At 36.4% G+C, this 21,034-nt stretch overlaps 1 protein-coding gene across 2 annotated transcripts in view; it reads right to left on the bottom strand.

Annotated features, from left to right (window-relative positions):
- Nucleotides 1–18,935, bottom strand: part of LOC107556708 (dachshund homolog 1-like) — a 34,508-nt gene extending 15,573 nt beyond the window's left edge. For both annotated transcript variants that reach the window (XM_016239883.1, XM_016239884.1), the window contains exons 1-4: nt 18,807–18,935; nt 10,015–10,187; nt 8,546–8,681; nt 7,051–7,185 (exon numbers count right to left, since the gene is read on the bottom strand). In XM_016239883.1, the coding sequence (XP_016095369.1) occupies nt 7,051–7,185; nt 8,546–8,681; nt 10,015–10,187; nt 18,807–18,903 (541 nt within the window). In that variant the 5' untranslated portion in view covers nt 18,904–18,935. The remainder of the gene's footprint in view (nt 1–7,050; nt 7,186–8,545; nt 8,682–10,014; nt 10,188–18,806) is intronic.
- Between the last annotated feature and the right edge of the window lie 2,099 nt (nt 18,936–21,034).

Raw genomic sequence — 21,034 nt, 5'->3', positions numbered from 1 at the left:
CAACCTCAGTTGAGAGACCAGATGCTAGGAGCTGTGCCCCCTCAGGGGCCATGCCCACCGATTCCATAACTCTGGGCGGGGGTGAAGAATGGCGCCCCCCACCTGAGAGACAGTACAAGTACCCTACAGTACAACACTTTTATGGTATAAATTATATTTGACCTGAATAAAACCAGTTCATAGATGTCATTTTAAGGTAACATTTTTTTTCAGTGCAGCAAGTTACTAATGTAAATATACAAGCTGGTCAAGATTTAGTTTTTTTTATATCTTCACCTATGCAAATTTCTTCAGCAAAAGAAATAAAAACTAATAGACTATTTCTTTAGCCTAGGGCTCCCCTATTGTACCTATCAAAGCTGTTTTAATACATTTGCACAGTTAGACCAGATGGGCTCTGTTCATTTTGTAAGGCTGTATTAAAGCATGGGGTTTACACAGTTATCCATAGTTCTGTAGTGGTAATAACCAGCCCTGTGTATGCTAATAAAAAATGTCAGCAGGGAAGCCAGAGAAAGGTGACTTTCTGTTCTAACACAGCTGATCTATTAGCATAATACTGTACTGCCATATGGCATTGGCATTACAATTATATACTGTAGGATAGGGCATGCAAGTTCAAAATGAGTGAACTGCTGTAACAAGTCTGCATCAAAAGAAAAACGTCAAAATTATTAGGGTTGTTTAACTACATCTGGAGATTGATTACATATAGTCAACTGGACATTCTCTACTGCAATGTTAAAAGTTTTTGTTTAATGCATTTGTTATTGTGTGATGTAAGTGTTAAAGCTCAGGTTGAAAGGTTGATGGTTTGATCCCCACAAGGAGCAAGGCATGTTCTCGCCATTGTTCCCTTGAGCAAAGCACTTAACTGCAGGTTTCTCCAGAGGGATTGTCCCTTTAATTATTATCAAGTGAACTGACTTTATGGGCCTGACTGAGTGGGATTAAATAGCAATTACAATTTTTTTCTCAGAAACAGCATTTCAGAAGCAAAATATGTCACCTTTTTTTAAAGGGGTCCTATTATGTTTTTTCACTTTTTCAACTTTAGTTAGTCTGTAATGTTGCTGTTTGAGCATAAAAATGATCTGCAAAGTTACAAAGCTCAAAGTCCAGTTCAAAAGGAGATATTTTATTTAACAGAAATCACTTTTCAAAAACTACAACGAACGACTCGTTTGGACTACAACGCATATTTTCTGGGATTTGTGATATCACAAATACTGACGAATGGGACGAGACCTGGTTGAGCTGCACTAGAGAAGGCACCGAGTGTTATCACTATGTCGGAGACACGCTAGCTTTCCCAAGGCAGATGAACTTAGAGTGGTTACAATCATCCGGGTTTAAATCATGCTCAAATTGATTTGATTTTGATGCAATATTTACACTGAAGCTCGCATGCGGCTATGGTAAGGGGCATGACATTTCCCGACCAGGCGCCGAGTGCTGCCAATTACAACACATTTCGTATTTCAGAAGGCGGGACTTCATTTGATACAGGAACTATTCGAGCCGTTCATGCCAGACTGGGGAGAGAGGTGTTGTAATAATGTAAAATATGTGGAAAATAATGTGTTTTTCGAACAACCTAGTATGAGAGCCTGTTCTAGTACACCCCCAAAACAAAATCAAGACTTTGTAAAAGAGCATAATAGGACCCCTTTAAAGGAATAGTCACTGAAAAATACAGAGCCCCACACAACATAAAAACATACATCGTGGACACAAATTAAAAATGTGTTCCCTCATTTTACAATTATTATTAATTCATTCATTTTGGTGCTGTTTTCACAAGCAAGTTGTACATTTTCAAAACTCTCAGTACAAATGTCACAACAAATCATCAAAAATGCATTTTATTAAAACATTTCATTATGCTTTTCATAACACAAAATAAGTGTCATCTATGTAAACATTTTACTTACAGTAAGTATAATGAATTATTGTTACAGTATAAGCAATGCAAATCCGATAATAACCATAATATTCAAATTGTGTGTGTGTGTGTGTGCAAGAGAGAGAGGAGAGAGAACATAAAGCATAGAGCAAGATAGGGTACAAGAGAGATGAAACTATCAATAAATATGTGTCTGTCAGATTGATCAGAGATACATCCAAAGGAGGGAGACGGATGGCATCAAATACAGAATTTTACATTACAGTATGCCATGTGGGACTGTAAACAGAGGGCATGTTGAAGACTGGTAGAGACTGGCAAATTACTGTCACGCTGAAAAGGTGAAACTACGGTATAGACTCATATGGTACAATAACACATTTACTGTATTGGTAGTAAACTCTGTTTTAGCACAAAACCTCATGGCCTTGTCATATCATACCTTTTGATGAAACAGTATGGATTTTATGTCAATTACTTAAGTTTGGTTTTAAAAGATTGACTAGCAGTGTTACAAGTGTGGACAGTTTGGATTCTTGAGTTTTGAAAATCTACACATTTCATGTGAAAACTGCACCAAAACAAATGAAAACAAACAAACAAAAACTGTATATAAATCATGGCCACATTATAGTCTACTAATATTGTAATGATTATTAGTATTATATTATAATGATATTGTAATGTCTACTAATAAAATAATTTAACGGAATTAAAATGAGTGAATCAAATTAGTACAATGTGGGCACGATTCACCTAAAACCATGGAATTAATTAGTACAATGTTGCCACAATTGAACTAAAGTGAAGAATTGAATTAATAAATAGTCGTAAGAACAAATGATTCATTTATGGCCATTATATTTTTCCTTGCATGTCATGCGTTTTGAGTAAAGAACAGTTTAAACTTTGGTCTGTTCCTTAAACAAAGTTATTGTTTGGATTCCAGAGACTCAATGCATACAGTTCAGAAAAGTTCAGAATTTTGGTGCCTGTAAGATTTTTTTATGTGTTTGAAAGAAGTCTCTTCTGCTCATCAAGGCTGCATTTATTTAGTTAAAAATACAGTAATATTGTGAAATATTTTTATAATTTAAAATAACTGTTTTCTAAGTAACTATATTGTAAAGTGTATTTTATTCCTGTGATGCAAAGATTTTTTTTTCAATCCACATTCTTAACTGCATGGAAAATGTCTCCATTTATGTTCCACTGAAGACAGTATGTCACAGGATTGGAATGACATAGGGGTGAAGTTTCTAAAACTGAATCCTCAACCTCATTGCCTTTCTCTTTCCAGTCTTTCATTCAGTCTATAGTTCTGTCTGTATCGATTTCTTTCTGTACGTCCCATTTCTTTATATACATTCTCTTCATTTAGCCACAAAAACCAAAAGCATCTCTTGTATTTTTGCTCTTGAATGTCCTTCACTTTAAAAAATGCATTAAAAAGCTCTGCTCAGCTCTTTGCCCAGTATACTGTTAAGTATATACATACCTCAAGATCCATTTAAACAAGTAGGTGCTCAAAACCTCACCTTCCCTTGTGCCTGATAAGGTCTGATTAGATTTACTCACCCCTCCCTTATCTCTGTGGATTCACTTAGCTGACCAAAGCATCTTAATCTCACACTATCTGATCTTCACATCTTGGCAGAAGAGAGATGCCACTGTCACATTCAAGGTGTTTCAAAGAGGAAAAACAATCGGGCTCCCGCTTCCGCTGGCTCTCGCTCACTGTCAACTCCCCTCACTGCCGATCTCCCTCTCTTTGCTCATCTTCATCCCTCCCTCTCCTCTTCTCTAGGGTTCCTAAAAGCATGGTGTCTGCTGGAATGTGATTAGTGTTGGCCGCCGGAGCACTCAGTGGGAGGAAGCTTGGGCCGTGCCACTGAACTACGGTGCCCCGGAGGGACAATCAGTGCTGAGTTAGCACTACTCTCTTTTCTCTTCTCTGTGCCTTCAAATCTGATTGATCCTCCATTGAATTATTAGGATGTGTTCACTTGCTTTCCAGCAAAAAATCCTGGCAGCCTTTTAGATCATAAATGTATCTCCTCAACCAAGGTCAATTTTTTCCCCTCTTGTTTTGGATTCCCTGGGCTAATGAACTTCTGCGTCCACTGCTAAAGCCCTCCACAGTCAGCATAAGAGAGCGAGCGGAGAATGAATGAAGGTTGAAAAGCTCGGAGGCGGATAAAGGACTCGTCTTTGAACTCTTCTGTCTTTGACAAGCCATAAAGAAGAGATACAACTTCTGATCTTCACACTTTCAGCGCTGCCCCTAAAGATTAATTTCAGGAACATGAAGGTGAAATTTATCCTTCAGTCTAGTGACTGGTAAAGGTGTCCTGGCAGTGACTGAGAGTCTAGAATGACGCTCTACAAAGGGAGAGCCATTGATTTTTGAAGTTTCATAAAATCAGCATGCATAAAATTCGAGACGAAACTTCACAAGTGCTCAGCAGGCCTGGAATTGTGCCAAGGGGCTAACTTCAAAATCAAAACTAGTTAAAGGACAGGAGTTTTTATGATAGTGAGCTTAACTTTTCAAATGTATGCAGCCTTTTGTGAAATTAATTTTTTAACAAAAATAAAGAATATCATGTGAAGGCCTATACATGAATTCCACACTCGAATATGACATCATGTCATTTCGATGTAGTCCATTTCCCTAATAACACGACCAAGCTATCATTACGCTTTCAGACCAAATCTAATGTGTTATGGTAAAGAGTTCACAATTTCACTTGTTAACATTGACCCATTAGTCCCTGCTGGTTGAAGCCATAACAACACTATTTGATTCTAAAAAAAAAACATCTTTCTCCATTGACAGACTTTCTGAAGTAGCTGTGAATTCAGACTAAACAAAATTTTTTGTCAAGTCCTGCTCCAGCTGACCAACTGACATGAATAGAAAATCAGATGGGTAGTGTTCATTTTCAATTTAGTCAATATGTTCTTCTTCAAAAAATATTGTAAATGCATCTTTTATGCTGTTATTTTTTTCTTGTCATATTATCCTCATCAGTATGTCTTAATTACAATAATTCATTTAGCATCATTATTCGCATTTCTCATTACCAAATTAAAACAAAAAAACAAAACCTACCATTACCATCACGTAATTTTGTTGATGAGACCAACACTGCTAATGGGTTTCTTTCACCAGTTACACTGGTCACTACAGTTCAAGACATTGGGATCAGTATGATTTTTCCATGTTTTCTATAAGTAGTCTCTTCTGCTCATCGAGGCTGTATTTATTTGATCAAAAGTATAGTAAAAGTCAGTAATACTGTGAGATATTACAACAATGTAAATGTTTTCTGACTGAATACATTTTACATGTAATGTACTCCTGTGATTTCCTGTGACCCATTTCAAATGTTTACATGCTTTTCTTCTTTTTGTTCTTAACAGCTCCCACTCGCTGTGGTGGAGCAGTTATGAAATATTGCTCTCGTAAATACTTTCCAGCATTTCACCATTTCATAATAAATATGCACACAAATTACAGTGAAGTGCAACAGTTACCGTAGATTGTTCAGCAGTGGTCAAAAAGGATTTAAACATTGGATTTTGAATCAATGTCTTCTTGTGAACTCAGAGATGTGGATTCGGACAGCAATTAAATTACCACACGACCTTGACCTTGTCGTAAATTCGGCCAGGGATTTTTACACGGGTTGTGGGAGAAAAACACCAGCATTCTGGATTCGGACGGAAATAAAATCACAGACTAACCCCTGTAAATGTTATAAATCGCTTAGGTCCCCATGAGAAACAGTTAACTTCTGAATTGGGCTAAAGCTGAATATTCAGCAGCCATTAATCCAGTCTTCAGTGTCACATGGTCCATGCTGATTTGGTGATTTTCAGCTTTCTTTGATAAACAGAACAGCATTTATTTGAAATAGACATCTTTTTTTTACTGTCACTTTTGATCAAATTAATTGCATTCATTTCTTAAAAATAAATAACTAAAATTACCAACCCCAAATTTTGAACGATATTATATATAAACCTTCCTGGTCATAATATATCTCTTCATCATCATCATCACCACCACCTTTTATGTAGTGGCATCAGTGGTTCAAATCCTTTGTTTTATGCGGGGTTTTAGCACCTGTGTGATCTTGGGATTTCGCCAAATCCCGAAAGGCTGTGCTCAGTCACACAAAAGCCCCCCTTTCTGATTTGGGGTGCACTGTCTACTCTCCACGGCACAATGAGGAAATTGTGCTGACTACTCGTCCTTGCAAAGTCCTCATTAGCCTAATGAAAGCCTTCAAACGCAAAAACCAAACAAGGGTTCTGGGAGGTTATTAGGAAAATTACACCTCCAGGAGGCCCAGGGTAAGGGAGTTGGTTGGGAGGGGGGGTCTTGCTCATTACTTCACGCTCTGCAAATCGCTAACTAATTTAGCCCCACTACTGTGCCATTTCTACCTCTATGGATAATTTTCACAGAACTGTGAGCGAGAGTATTCACTGATTTCTCAGAATACACACATAAAGACTGATCTATGAATAGAAATAAAATAAACTGAGTATTAGGTGACACATCAGCAGAATCAGCAATCATTTCCTGCAGTCAATCTAAACCACTTCTGATAAATGATCTGCTAAGCTAAAGGAAAAAAATATTAGACACAATTTTAAATCTGTTTGGGAAAAATGCTTGCGTTTTCCATGATATTTTTTTCCTGGTACGTAATTCTAAACGTGTTTTTATAACAGAAGAACACAGTAAAAGTGCAGTCATTGCTAAACCTTTTAACCTTGTTGAACAGTAATGTAATGAACTTGTTTTTGCTTCTGAAATAAGCACTTCTGAACTGTTTAAACTGTTATAACCTGGGTTGTTCACCAGTCTCAGACAGAAGGCACCTAAGTAATTATTTTCTAATGCATACTATCTGTATAATCAGTAAAATATGAATCAGTTTTATTTTTAAAATAAACAGCTTATACAAGCCATGTTAATGTTTGATTTATTACAACAAAAGATAATGTTTGTAAACTCTGACATCTCAAGGCGTCATTTAATAAAAGAATATTAGAAATAGGATTTATTTAGAAGTAGAATCCCTTGCAAATGCTTTTCAACACAGAATGCAATATAACTGGCATCTAACCTTTTTCTGAGGAAACCCTCTTTGTTTCATGGCCTGTGTCATGGGTTGCCAGATCCCCCTCTTTTGGTCCTGGTGGTGCACTTGGAGATAGGCCTAACAAGGCGTGGCAAAGAGAAAGACCATTCTGATGTAAATCTAAAGGGAAAGGAGGGGAATATAAACAGATTTGACAAACAAAGGACACAGATACAAAAGCCTGACCTGTGAAGCCCAATGTTCCATTATATTAAGTTATTCCATGGTCTGTCTGAATACTGGATTCTGATTGGCTGGCAGGTATGCCGTAAAACCGTTTAATGCACAGGTAGTCCCAAGTCAGTTTAATCACCATTCTATATTAATGCGCTGCTTTAATTGATGCACACTAACCAACACGCATCACTCGCTCACACACACACACACACAGAGAGAGAGAGAGAAAGAGAGAGAGAGAGAGAGAGAGAGAGAGAGAGGTCAGAGATTGCTGATTGCGCTGCACACACACACAAACTTGTTGTCAACGCTTATTAATTTTCATTAATAAAATGGCCTAGATACTAGATTGCTACATTATATTCCCCAGCAACGAGGTGGTAAAATCGCTGTAGTTGAAGTAATTGTTTATACAGAGAGATGCGCAGACGCAGCACACAGGTACACACAACTGTCATCTCTCTCTCTCGCTCTCTCTCAAACGATTGATCGATAATTAATTGAAATACATGCTATAATTAATTCAAATAAATGTGGTCTTACCGCACTATTTAATCTCTGTGTAGGATTTGAAGCGGGCAGAATGCTAGCGCTAACGTGCCGTAACTGACGAAAGTAACATAATTTTTACCCATTCGTCAAATATTGTGCTGCAAAGAGCAATACTAGTTTTAACTTGTCTATAACTTGGCAAATGATCATGGAATAAGCGGGACAGCTTTAAAATCTCTTTAACAAAATACAGGTAGATAATATTATAGAAGCAATCTCAAAAAGCCTAAAAATTATTACAAGATTTAAACTTCAGTTTTGTCAAAAATAGGATTTAAAACCCAAATTATATCATACCACTGGTATCTGATATCTTGGGTAAGATTTATAATGTGTCTGATAATAGACTGAAAAAAGTAGAGAGCATTATCTGTAATTGCATAGTTTTAGTTCCGGTTAAAGCAATGCACATGAACTGCTCTGATGGCTTTGCTTTTAGTAGATTCTGTGATATCACCTTATTCTTAATTCTAAAAGCACATTTGTAAGGTTAGATGTGTAGTTTCACATTATCATGAGAGCATAGTGCTAAGTGCTCAGGGACCAAACTCTGCTGAAATAGTAAGTTTGGTTTCAGCCATATGAGAGACGATACAGAGAGAAATGAAAATGTAAAAGTATACATATTATTACAGCTAACATGACACTGATGTCAAATAAAATATTGAAATTACATGCAACGTAGACTTTGTAATAAGACACTGAGGAATAAAACAAAAGACAAGACTTTTATGTGGTCAAGCAGACGTACGTGGCCGGTCAGAAGAGCTCTCTGTGTGGGCAGGAGAGCTGGACACGCTGCTGTTCTGTCTGGAGGATAAGTGGCTCCCTGACCTGCGGCCACCATCCAAAGAGGGTACAGGTGATGGGCTGTCTGGAACTCGCTCCTGAGAGTGAACACACACATTAGTCATCATAATCTGTTAAAGTTTTAATCAAACTGTAATAAATTCTAAAATATTGCAGAATAACTTTCTCTGTTGTGAAAGTTAAATATTGTTCTAAATAGTACACTGCATGAAGAATAAATATAAAGAATAGTTCACTCAAAACATGAACAAATCTGGGTAACACTTTACAATAAGTTTCCATTTGTTAGCATTACATTAGTTAACAATGAAAAAATATGTCTAAAGCATTTAATAATCTTAGGTAATAATCTTAGTTAATGTTGATTCCAACATTTACTAAATCAAATCAAAAGTTGTAGCCTATATATTAAGGCTATATAATGGACCTGAGCAAACAGTTGTATTTTTAATAAGTAACGTTAACAAAGATGAATAAATACGGTAACAAATCTATTGTTATAGTTTTGTTCTATTGTTACAAATCCCATTCCTAATTAATGTTAGGTAATGCATTAAATATAGTTAACAAATGGAACTTTATTGTAAAGTGTTACCAAAATCGGTCATTATTTATTCATTCCAAACCAGAATGTGGAATACAAAAAAAAAAAAAAAGTATTTTTCCATTGATCTTTGATCAAAAGTAGTCTTCACAACTAGTGCACTATGCTCTAAATAAAATTTCTGTCACCATGGTCACTGTGAGTTGTTCTTGTATGGAAAAAACAAATGTTCCACAAAACAAATTGATGCACACAATGTTTATTTCCAATGAGCTTTGTTCTCGCGTGTCACACAAGCACATTTGAGCCTTTGTTAGCTTTTATGCGCTCTATATATGTGTGCTGATCAATGTTTATTTGCGAGTAAACGCCTAATTTAAATCTCTTCATCATATGAAGGGATCATTTCTCTTCAGGAGACTGGGACTAAATAGCTTGATTCATATGGATTACTTTTATGATGTCTTTATGAAATTTTTGAAGCTTGAAGGATTTGGTGGAATGAACTTTCAATGCCCACATGCAAATGTGCATATATTAAATTTCCATGTATGAAATATAGTGTGAAGTATGAAGTAAAAACATATATTGGAACAATTTCATACATTAACATATATATATATATATATATATATATATTTAGCCCATATAAAAATGTATGTTTATGTATGTGAAGTAATACAATTGCACATATATGTCATGTACATGTATATCCATCCAAAAATCCTTTAATACATGTTGATATTAAGTAAATAAATGAACAATATGCAGCTAATTAATGTAGTTGACGACTGAATGTTCATTCTTGGGTAAATTTTCTCTTTAAATCTTCTTAAGAACTGTATGCACAGTTTGTTTCCTTGTACCTTAATAACTGACGTCACCATTCTGGACGGGGCACTCTGGACATGAGCAGCAGCTGCCATATTGGCAATAGTGCTGAGGTGGTTCATCTGGTTCATCGCCATGGTGACCGAGGCAGGAGGCAGACTGACTGGAATCAAGGGATGTGGCATCATCATGAATGGAAGTTCCAAACCTGTACAAAAAAGCATTGAAACACACAAAATAATTATACCTTAATTAATCACACATAACTACTGTGTAATCTAATACATGTTTCTATATAAAAGCTTTATTGCACTGTAGGAAACCCTAATAAATGTAGCATTTAAAAAAAAAATCTAACTCATTAAAATAACACATGCTGCACCAACAGTCTGAGGATATTAAGAAACACTCATCACACTGTAAGGGAAAACATCTTGTAAATAGTTCCAAATTATGATGCTTCACGTTATGAAATTTCATCAGTTTCTGCTTTGTTAGAGCTCTCTTTAAAGCTGTGCCATTATGGCACAGCATGCCTACGAGTATAACTAGAGCTGCTGGAGTCTGTACCTCAAAGCAATTAGCTGCTTCTCAGACTGCTGCAAACGTCTTCATACATAACAACCCCATGATAAATTAAACCACACACTCTATTTGTAGCACAACAAGCTATGTGACAGCAAGACTGCAGTACATACGCCTGCTGTGTGACCGGTGTTTTGCTTGTTTTAGTGTGCTGATCCAATCCCTTGCAGCACTCTAACAGTGTTATCCTTTATAGGAATGTGAGCGGATATTCTCCAGAGAGGAATAACAGCAGAAAAAAGGAAATGGATCCCCTAACAACTGAACAGGTCAGGGCGTAAGGTTACAGTCAGCCACTCTGCGGCCGCCCGTACACCACCGCCACTTTGAAAGCGAAGGATGAAAGAGAGAGAGAGAGGACATTTTGACAGTTTCTCTCAAAGACTTTTTCATTTCCCATCAGTCGCCTAGAGATGCTCCTGAACTGTGTTGGCCTTGTGGTAATGGATTCACTAGAGTTGATACTCTCGGCAGTAGCGGAGTGATGATGAGAAGGAAGGCCAGGAGATGATGAGCCCTTTGGAGGCGATAGTTTTCAAGACCTTCCATCTCCCTCTGCTTTTCAACCAAATACCAGGCAGCTCTAGGGGTCAGAGGTCCCCTCTCTGCAATAGAGACTTACAAATGAAAGTTCTCCTCCCTTTCGTCATGACATTTTTAGTCCGAGACTAAAAAAAAGAATAAAAAAGGCCCTGATTTTCATGAAACAGATGACACGCAGATCAGTCACGGTGATCAGGCGACAGAAAGGAAGTGAAAGGGAGATCAAAGAAAGTCATTGAGTGCTGAGGAGATTGATGTATGGATGGAAAAGGGATCTGAGCCAAGCACAAGCACATGCCAAGAACATGCAAGCTGCTCCGTCTTCTTCGCTAGGCGTCACCAATATTCTTAAAGTCAAAATGACAATGCCATCCGCACATTCGCCTTTTCAAGTGGAATTTAAACTGCCATATTACGCTAGAAAATGCTGATAGGAGCAATATCTGGCCTTCTAAGCACATTCAGGAAAGGGCCAAAGTGGCAAGGAAACACTAAACCCCTCCCCATCCAAAAAGACACTTTTGAATGAGACTGGAACTCAGCCAAATGCATCAACATCCGTCACCCTTCATCCGTATCTCAAGGGGCCTACGTCTCAGCTTCTGCTGCAAAAAGAATAACAATGCGATCCGCTAGCGTCTGATAACGCCGCAGTACCACTGAGGCCTGTTTCTGAAACACATGGTGGCCGATATCACTCACGAAGAGCTTTCAATCTTTATTTACCTAAAACAAAAGAGCCCAGGGCTAAAAGAAATTGGAAAAGCGCCATTTAAAAATATCCCCCCCACAGCAGTTGCCATTGTGCACTTGAGCCCGAGCTATTGTGGGAGTGTAAATGATTTTGACAGGAAGTTGCAAATTGTATAAATATTTAGCGTTTAATAAAAAAGGAGAAACAAAACAAGCGAACGCTGAGGAAAGGAAACAAAAGAAGTCTAATGACAGGGCTGGGAAGGAGCCAAGTACTCGGCTGGATAAATCCAAACACAGCAGGGATCTTGGTACAAATTTGGGCACTAAACTGTTGCGTAAAATGGTGTGGAGAACAACAAAACAACACAGCACCTGGAAAGGGTTCAACTGAGAAACAGCAACAAAAAATATACAATGTAGCCTCAATGTAGCGTTCAAACAATGTCTTTATGTCTTTGATTATGGCACAGTCCATGAACAGAGGTGGACAGTAGTGAAGTATTTTTACTTTACTCAAGTAAATTTTAAAAGTATCTGTAGTTTATCAGGGTGTTTTTCTTTGGAAAACTTTACTTCACTACATTCCAAAGCATAATGTCATACTTTTTACCGCACTTCATTTCATAAATAAAAGTTGTTGTTTTACCTTTAATACTTAAGAACATTAAAAATGTAGTACTTTCTTGTACTCAAGTAAATCTTTGAATTACTTTTACTTGAGTAAAAGTAAGAAAGTAATAGATTACTAATGTAATTAAGTATTAAATTATATTTAATATGAAACGTAGTGCAGTAAAAAGTACAATATTGTGCTTTGGAATGCTGTGAAGTAAAGTTTTCTAAAGAAAAACACTCTGATAAAGTACACACACCTGAAAAGTACTTTTACAGCAGAGTAAAAATACTAATACTAAAAAATACTACACTCTGGTTTCCTGAACTTTTTTTTAAAGCATTAGCGGGAAAAATACTATTTTTTTTAACTGTTTTGTGAGATAGAATAGATAAGTTAGATAAACTATTATCTGAAATAAAATCTAGTGAAAACAGCCAGTTTTAAACACATCAAAGGTGTCCTTAAATGAGTTATTATGGCCTGTCCCACATCAAAAGTGAGTGTATTTGCCAATATTTCCAGGAGCATTTTGGACTTGGCCTGGACTTGGACTTGACTAGTCATATAAAATATGGTCTTAGACTCAGACTTAAAATGGACTTGAGACTGAGTGCGGTCTTGTGCCTTTTCAACTGTATCTAATAATTCAAATGATTTAAAAATATCACAAATTTGACACTGTATTGTAGTAAATATTGTAGTAAATAAATAATTATTAAATATTAAAATAAATGAATAAATGAATGAATGACAAAAAAAAGTCAGATTTTTAAAAATCTCACATTTTTTATCCAACCCAGTAACCCAGTGAGGTATGATTTCCACTAACACAAAAAAATTTAACTTGCCTAAAACTGTGACACCCATATTTTGATCAGTAACTAATCTCTATTAATATTCTTAAATTGTTCATAATTATTGTGTGGACTGAATTCCTTATTTTAAAAAAATTAGCTCTGAGACTCAAGTTTTTGTATGAAAAATTATCAAACAAATCTCAAATTGAGTCCATTTGAAATTTGCAATCCTGATATAACTTGCAACCTTGTGACTCATTCTGCTTTATTTTGTACTCTGTTCTTGGAAAGTGGCAAACTATGCCAAGGCATTTTGGTATATCAGTAGAATTAGACTACTGTTTGAAAAATGAAAATCCTCTCCTTTTCTGAAATAGCAACATTTGTATAAATATCTACATTTTCTTGTGAGTTTGCCTATGCAACAAAAAAAACAACTTCAAAAGTTAGATTATACACAGAAATGAGGCTTCTGATTTTCCTAGTGCTACTGGAAACTCTTTCCTCTTTATTGCTACTTTAATCTCAGTCATAAATGTTTCTGCTCATGTCATGTGCTGTAACCCCCTGCAGGTAATGCAGCAGTTCTCTTTTCCTCAGGCCAACCTCCCCTGAGACAGAGACCACCGGCAGCAGTGTGTGAAAGGAAGAGACTCTATCTGTGACACATACATGTGAGAAGCATTTGTATAGCACTGATCCCAACATACTTCGATTTCTCACACACTACAATATCTCTGATTAATTTTTAGCCTACGATAAAACTTTTTGTTTTCTCAATTTCCCCATTAAAGGCATTTAACGTGTTCCAGCCTGACAGGCGTATATAAAACAGTAGCGATAGACAAGCTTTATTTCCCAGACAAAGGTGCGGTTGCCAGTAAACAGCTGTGGTCTAGGTGTTTAGTCTGTGCGTTTAGCTCTGGTCTTTGTAGTGGTTAGACACCATGGAGTAATTTCCACATTCCCGTCAGCAGGAGGTGGGGGAGGGGATTATGGAAAACCGGAAGTCTCGTTTCTCCTTTAGATGAAATTAATGATGCCTCCATGTGCTTACTGTTGAGTTACTTCCCTTATGGAAATGATCACAAAACAAGCAACAACAACCGCAACGGGGGAGAGAAAGGGATAAAAAAATAGAGATGGAAAAAGGGGTTATGTGGTGAGGCCCTTGAAGGGTTTGGGGGCCTCGTTCAGGGAAAGTTAATGAAGGCGCAGATATTTTGAAACGTAGATGAAAAGAACCTGTGAGGATGTGATTTTCAGTTTTTGGCTGCAAGAGATGAGATGATCTGTGGATGAGAAAAGAAATAAATTGAGCTCAAAATTAATTCTTAATACAGAATATAAGATTTGCTCGGAGCAAAATTGGAGAAGGAAGTATTAAGATGCAGTGTGTTGAACTATAGTGCTCTCCCACACTCCCACTGTTTGTCTGGTCAGAGGAACACGCAGCAGAATTATTGAGTGCTCAAGACAGAGAACATCACACAGACACACACTTTTGCCACCCACAGCCACACAGAGACTCAGAGAGGCATTCGTCCTGACCAGCTGCTTGTGATTACTTGTGTTTACAATGAGCATCAGGCATCTGCTGCGTGTAATCCAAAACACACACACACACACACACACACACACACACACACACAGATAGAGAGAGAGACTGTGGGAAAAAAACATGCACAAAAACGCATAGACATTATTAAAGCGCAAACACAAAGACTATTAAAATCTGTGTATGGTCATTTTACTGAAAATGCACACATATTAGGGAGAAATGTCAGTGTGAGTCAGTATATTAATCGATAAATAATAAACTAAGACAAATATTGCACTTGTGTGTATTTTTATTAACACCTGTTATTGTTAGTTTGAAATGGGAAGTACTAGAGATGTATGGAGGATGACTTCTATTCAAGTATATCAGTTTCCACAGTTATTTAAAGCAGCACAGCCGCTTTCATTTGTAATGATACAATTTTTTATTTGTGCTCTAAATTAGCATATTAGAATGATTTATGAAGGATCGTGTGACACTGGCTGGGGACTGGAGCAATGGCTGCTGAAAATTCAGCTTTGCGGTCACAGGAATAATTTACATTGATTTCTTTTTCTTCACATACTTACTTCTTTCATAAAAAAAGTACCGAAGAAGATTTGGGTGTGTAAACATGTTGTAGGCCTATAATCTCTACATTTATATTTTAAATCCATCTACAAGCAGTGGTTAGCAGGGCTATGCTAACCAGCCAAAAAATGATCTCTTGGTCTTGAACCTCACAAAAAAGGGTCAACCAATGGCATGACTTTTTGGACGGACTACTTCACTGGCTGTGATTCTGTTTAGTACCTCTCGTAGTGCAGAAATTACACATGCCTTTCATTACTACTAAACTAGTAGTTTACTGAGACTATACTTTAAAGTGTACTAAAATGCTACAAGTATTTAATCAGTAATCTATCAGTATACCAATCAGTTCACTTTTAGTATATTTGCAGTCAGTGTTGGGGAAAGTTACTTTTAAAAGTGATGAATTACAATATTGCGTTACTAACTAATCACGTTACTTAGTTACTTTTTATGGAAAGTAATGCGTTACATTACTTTTGCGTTACTTTTTCTCATCTGCCTTGGCTTAATTTTTCTCTCTTCAGAAACAAACAAAAAAACCCCCACAAATGTTATGTTTATTTAAAGTCATTTTTGCTTATGGTTGATCATCAAAGGTCAGCAGCAAATACATTGGTTAATAAAATGGAATTAAATACATAAATGATATTTGTGTTATTTAACATGTTTGCATCATGTCCACACAAATGTCATGTTCGTCTGAAGTCATTTTTGCTTATCAGTATGGTTGATCATCGAAGGTCAGCAGCAAAGATACTGGTTAATAAAATGGATTCAAATACATAAAGGATATTTGTGTTATTTAACATGTTTGCATCATGTCCTGAGTTTGCATTTGACTATTTGTATTCATTTTGAGGAATACTGAATCCTTTTTTGTGTGAGTGAGATGAGTAAATTTAGTCTAGAACTACAGTAACATCATGTTCACACAGCGCACACAACACCTCTGCACTCACTCCTGATTTCTCTCAACATGAGGACAGGAAAGCTGTCAGTCAATACATGGGAAAACAAAGTAACTGGCGTTACTTATTTAAAAAAGTAACTTATTAAAATAAGTAAAGATATTTTCTTGTAAATTAAAACTTGTGTGCACTTGTAATGAATTACCCCCAACACTGGTTGCAGTACAAACTAAAAACATAGATGTAAACTAGTTGTGTACTCAAAGTTTACTACTGTTATACTTAAAGTATACTTAAAAGTATACTTTTATATACTAGAAAGTGGGCCAATTTAGTCCCAAGGAGTATTGAAATAGTACACTTACAAGTATACTATTAGTACACTGATATTTGTATACTTACTACATAAAGTATACTTAAAAATATACTTGAACTTTACTTAAGTATACTTAATAAAATAAACTTGAAGTATACTTGGTAAGGGATACGATAGTTGTAGTGTGATAATTTTTCGGTCGTTAACCATTGCGATTAGATCATTAAGCCAGTAAGTTAAAATTGAGAACCAGGTCAGTCCGATTTAAACAAACCATTCACAATGTTTTGTGAACTATTCATTGATAAGATCCAACTTCAATGAATATGCCTTCACATAGTAAAATATATAATTAACTCTGTCACATATTGCAAGGAAAAGGAAAATGTTTAGTGAATGCAAATCAGAAATCTGGTTTTAACTCATTTCAATGAGGCACTTAACAGATAAAAACAGAAATAAGAGGTGTAAGGGGTTGTGTCTTAGTCTGCAGGTTGATGGTCACCAGAGAAAACAACAGGACATCATAAAGTATCATCACACATACTAAATGCTGAACATGTATTAGGATTCACAAAGCTGAGGCGTGTGACTAGACTACCAACATCAGGGGCTGAGCCCATGTTTTAGACAAAGAAACACTGTGACCTGACTATTATACAGTTAAATGATACCCTGAACATGTTTCTTTAATAATTATTCTCTATTTATGGATTAAAACATGCTCTTCTTCACAAATACATGCTTTAATAACAGCGAAAATTAATTTAATGTAATCTTAATGTTGTGTGTCAAGTTTATCAAAATAAAGTTAAAATGTAAAATAAATGTAATATATATATATATATACTGTATATATATATAAAGTTATGTCAACAAAACTAATTCTTATGGGTTAAATCTGGTAGAAATTAGGGCTGTGCGGTGAAGGAATTTCCCTTGCGGTAATTTTGAATGGCTCAATAACGCGGTATGTGGTATTATCGCCATATATATAATCTGTGTGTGTATGTGCTACGATATAACGAGGTCATATTCAGAAACCAAAAAAAACGAAACCAAATAGCGTTGAAACAGGAAGTGAAGTAAACAGAAGAGAATGACAAAATAACGATCCACATAACAGAACATACACCTGACAATAAGATTGTTAGGCTATTGTTAGCCTATATGTATAACAGTTCGTTCTGATCCTCGAATCCGACTGGACAAGAGACTTTCTATTGATATTTCCACCTGCGCGTGTTCTAGACGGGCTGTCAGTCAGTGCAGTTACAGTGTTGCGCCACAAAAAAAAAGGGACTAAAAGGGAAAAGGACTTTCTTTGAGTGAGTCTTTAAACCGTTCATTCAACTACATGTTCAAAAACGCTGATTCATTCAAAGACAGACAAAATGAAAAACGCTGTTGAAATCATTTTAACTTTGAGCGCCACGTTAGAAGGCTCGGCTGACAATGCATCGATGCTAAGACAGAGATTTGGCTTTCCTTGGACATGACAACCTATTTTAACAAATATATATGACTCGCAAGTAATCGCACATGCTCAGTTGATCTCTCTCTCATTCGTTGTCTGTTTAGGTGCAAATCTATGGAGCCTCAGTACAAATCAGCATGGTACACATTATGTTATCATTACTAACTTATTTAATATTCAGTACACATGCACAAAGTGTAAAACGAGAAGGGCATAACTCTATGAAAAAAGAAAGCACGCAAAAATCGCGGTTGCTTGCGGTTCTTGCATTACTATGCGGTTTGCTCGTCAACAGCGTATTGCGATATTGCAGTTATCGCGACAGCTCTAGTAGAAATAGCTCTTTTGCAGCTTGCAGGTTACTACTTTTTACAGTGTATCATCAATGCACCACGGAGAGCCAGGGAAGATTTCAAGACTTCTGACTGTATGAGCCCCTTTTCTGATGCTTTTTTTTTTTTTTTACATGTTGGGTCTTTACTGCCACAGTTCTTATTTACTTTCATTATAGTGGAAAAAGCAGCCAAAATATCCTTCAAAATTTCACCTCAGGTATTCAGTGGAAGGTGTGAACAAGCGGAATCTTTTTGTTACTTTAAGTTTGAATAATGATCTAATACACAGCAGGGTAATGAACAGAAGATATCTGATATATTAAAAAAAAGTGTTTAGTGTTGGACCAGGATTCTTAGGGCATGAGCATTTAGGATGGCTCGACATATGAGCTTCAGTTTAAGAGAGGAACTGACACTTACCCATGCTGGAGGTGATGTCACCATTCTCAGAATCTGTGCAGTGGTTATTATTGCCATGGTAACTATTCATCACCTCCAATTTGATCTTCTTCTTCATGGCTTCAGCGAGTGTGGCAGCTGTTAGGCCTGTCAGAGTATTAAACAGAGAGAGAAAGAAAACATGTTAATTCATAATCATTCTGTTTCTTTTCACTTCAACTGCCTAAATCTTGTGAGAATATGTGAATATGAATAATTGTTAACAGATTCACCTCACCGCTTTTCCATAAATGTGCCTCATTCAAATGCTTTTGTGAAAGCAATTATGAATATTTCACATCCCATAATTGAATTTGACAGAAGAACACACTGGCACTGTAACATTAGACGATAACAACAGGTCTATTATTACCCACAGCGTCATCACAAAGCTACACTTACTCTCTAGCCCACGTCACTGCTCTGCAATCAGCCGATTGACTAATACCTCCGTCTAACTACCATCAGACACCAGCTTTGAAGAGCAGGTCCTGGATCAGCTGAACAAGGTGACATCTGAAAGTTGAGATTTGCTCCCCTGTCATACGCTGATAATCCAGGCTGCCTGGCACCTGCCCATTGTCACAAGTCTCCAATAACCCTTGTTAACTGTGTGTGTGTACCCCCAGTGCACATGTTATAATTCAATTCAAATTAGATTAGCTTCCCTTCATTGCACAGAGAGCTGCTTCTAGCCACGCAACTCAGACTGTTACATGCTACTCTTCTCTTTCCTCTTCCACTAGCTTTAGATCTCAGTAAGGCAAAATGAAGGCAAGCTGTTTTTAGACTGAGATCATTCTAATATAGCCCCCTGGGGAACAGTGAAAATGTAAATGTAATTTAATTTCTGGAGCAAAAGAAACATATGAAAAAAAACAATTGAAAAAGTAATTTATATATTTATTAATCTAATAATTTAATAATTTACACAACTGTTGAAATTAAGATGAATAAGATTAAAAAAGAATTGATAATTTTATTGCATTAAATAAAAATGTCAAAATAAATTGTACATAACTTTATAATAATTTTTTATCTACAAAATATTGTAGAAATGTTTACAAAACATCAATTACCAGAGCCTGCATTAAATAGGCATTTCATCCAAATTTGTGTTTTTCAGCACTTTGCTTATGAATTCCACAACTCATCATACATGTACAAAACCCTACACATAAAGTTCTCAACTATGTAATCGTTTTTTATTAAAAATATTTCTTACTTTTTTATTTTTTTTTACACAATTTGTTAAAACATGAGGAGTGTTCCTAATCTTAAACATTTTGAATATGCAGTTTTGGGGGCCGTTTGTAATGCAACAAATATCATCCTGTTGGTTGCAACAGGTCAGGTGCAAACATATGTAATAAATGCAGTAGCCACACTCCTCCACACTGCTTGTTTCATGTGTATGTTGTGTTTAGGGGGATTTATTAAATGATAGAAATATAAGCATGTGCAATCCAAATTTTTAAGATCCAGTAACTGTTTTTGTACCAAAACTGTAACCTCCCGTTTTGTGGTGTGAGAATAACCAAAATGCTGCTCTCTACACTGCTATCTAAACATGCCACTGTTGGTTGGTTAAAGTAAGACAAATTAACAATTGCCTTAGTTTGACTAATTTATTAAAGGGGTCATATGATGTTGCTAAAAAGAACATTACTTTGTGTATTTGGTGTAATGAAATGTGTTTATGTGGCTTAAGGTTAAAAAACACATAATTTTCCACATACTGTACATTATTGTTGCTCCTCTATGCCCCGCCTTTCTGAAACGCGTCGATTTTTACAAAGCTCATCGGTCTGAAAAGCAAGGTGTGCTCTGATTGGCCAGCTATCCAGTGCGTTGTGATTGGCCGAATACCTCAAGCGTGTGACGGAAATGTTACGCCCCTTACCATATTGTGATTCCATGTCCCGGCGCGACAAGACAAAAACATTCAAACCCATTATAAACGAGGCATTTGTTGCATCCAGTGGAGACATAATTACTGATTATAATGACTTATACTGTCTTTTTATTTTATCGCGCCGCGTAAGCATAAAACCATGTCTGCATTTGTGATCGGAGAAATGACAAACAACAAGCGCTACTCTACACAGCTCAAAACTCGCGTTTGAATCATCAGTGGCAAAATCTTTAAATATGAAAAAAACGTACTTACAGTCTGTGAGTCAGAACAGCCGGCATTGTAGTCTACTCTC

Source organism: Sinocyclocheilus grahami, unplaced genomic scaffold, assembly GCF_001515645.1.
Source record: "Sinocyclocheilus grahami isolate Dianchi unplaced genomic scaffold, SAMN03320097.WGS_v1.1 scaffold576.1, whole genome shotgun sequence".
NCBI classification, from domain to species: Eukaryota; Metazoa; Chordata; class Actinopteri; order Cypriniformes; family Cyprinidae; genus Sinocyclocheilus; species Sinocyclocheilus grahami.
This window is presented reverse-complemented; position numbering and strand designations above follow the sequence as displayed.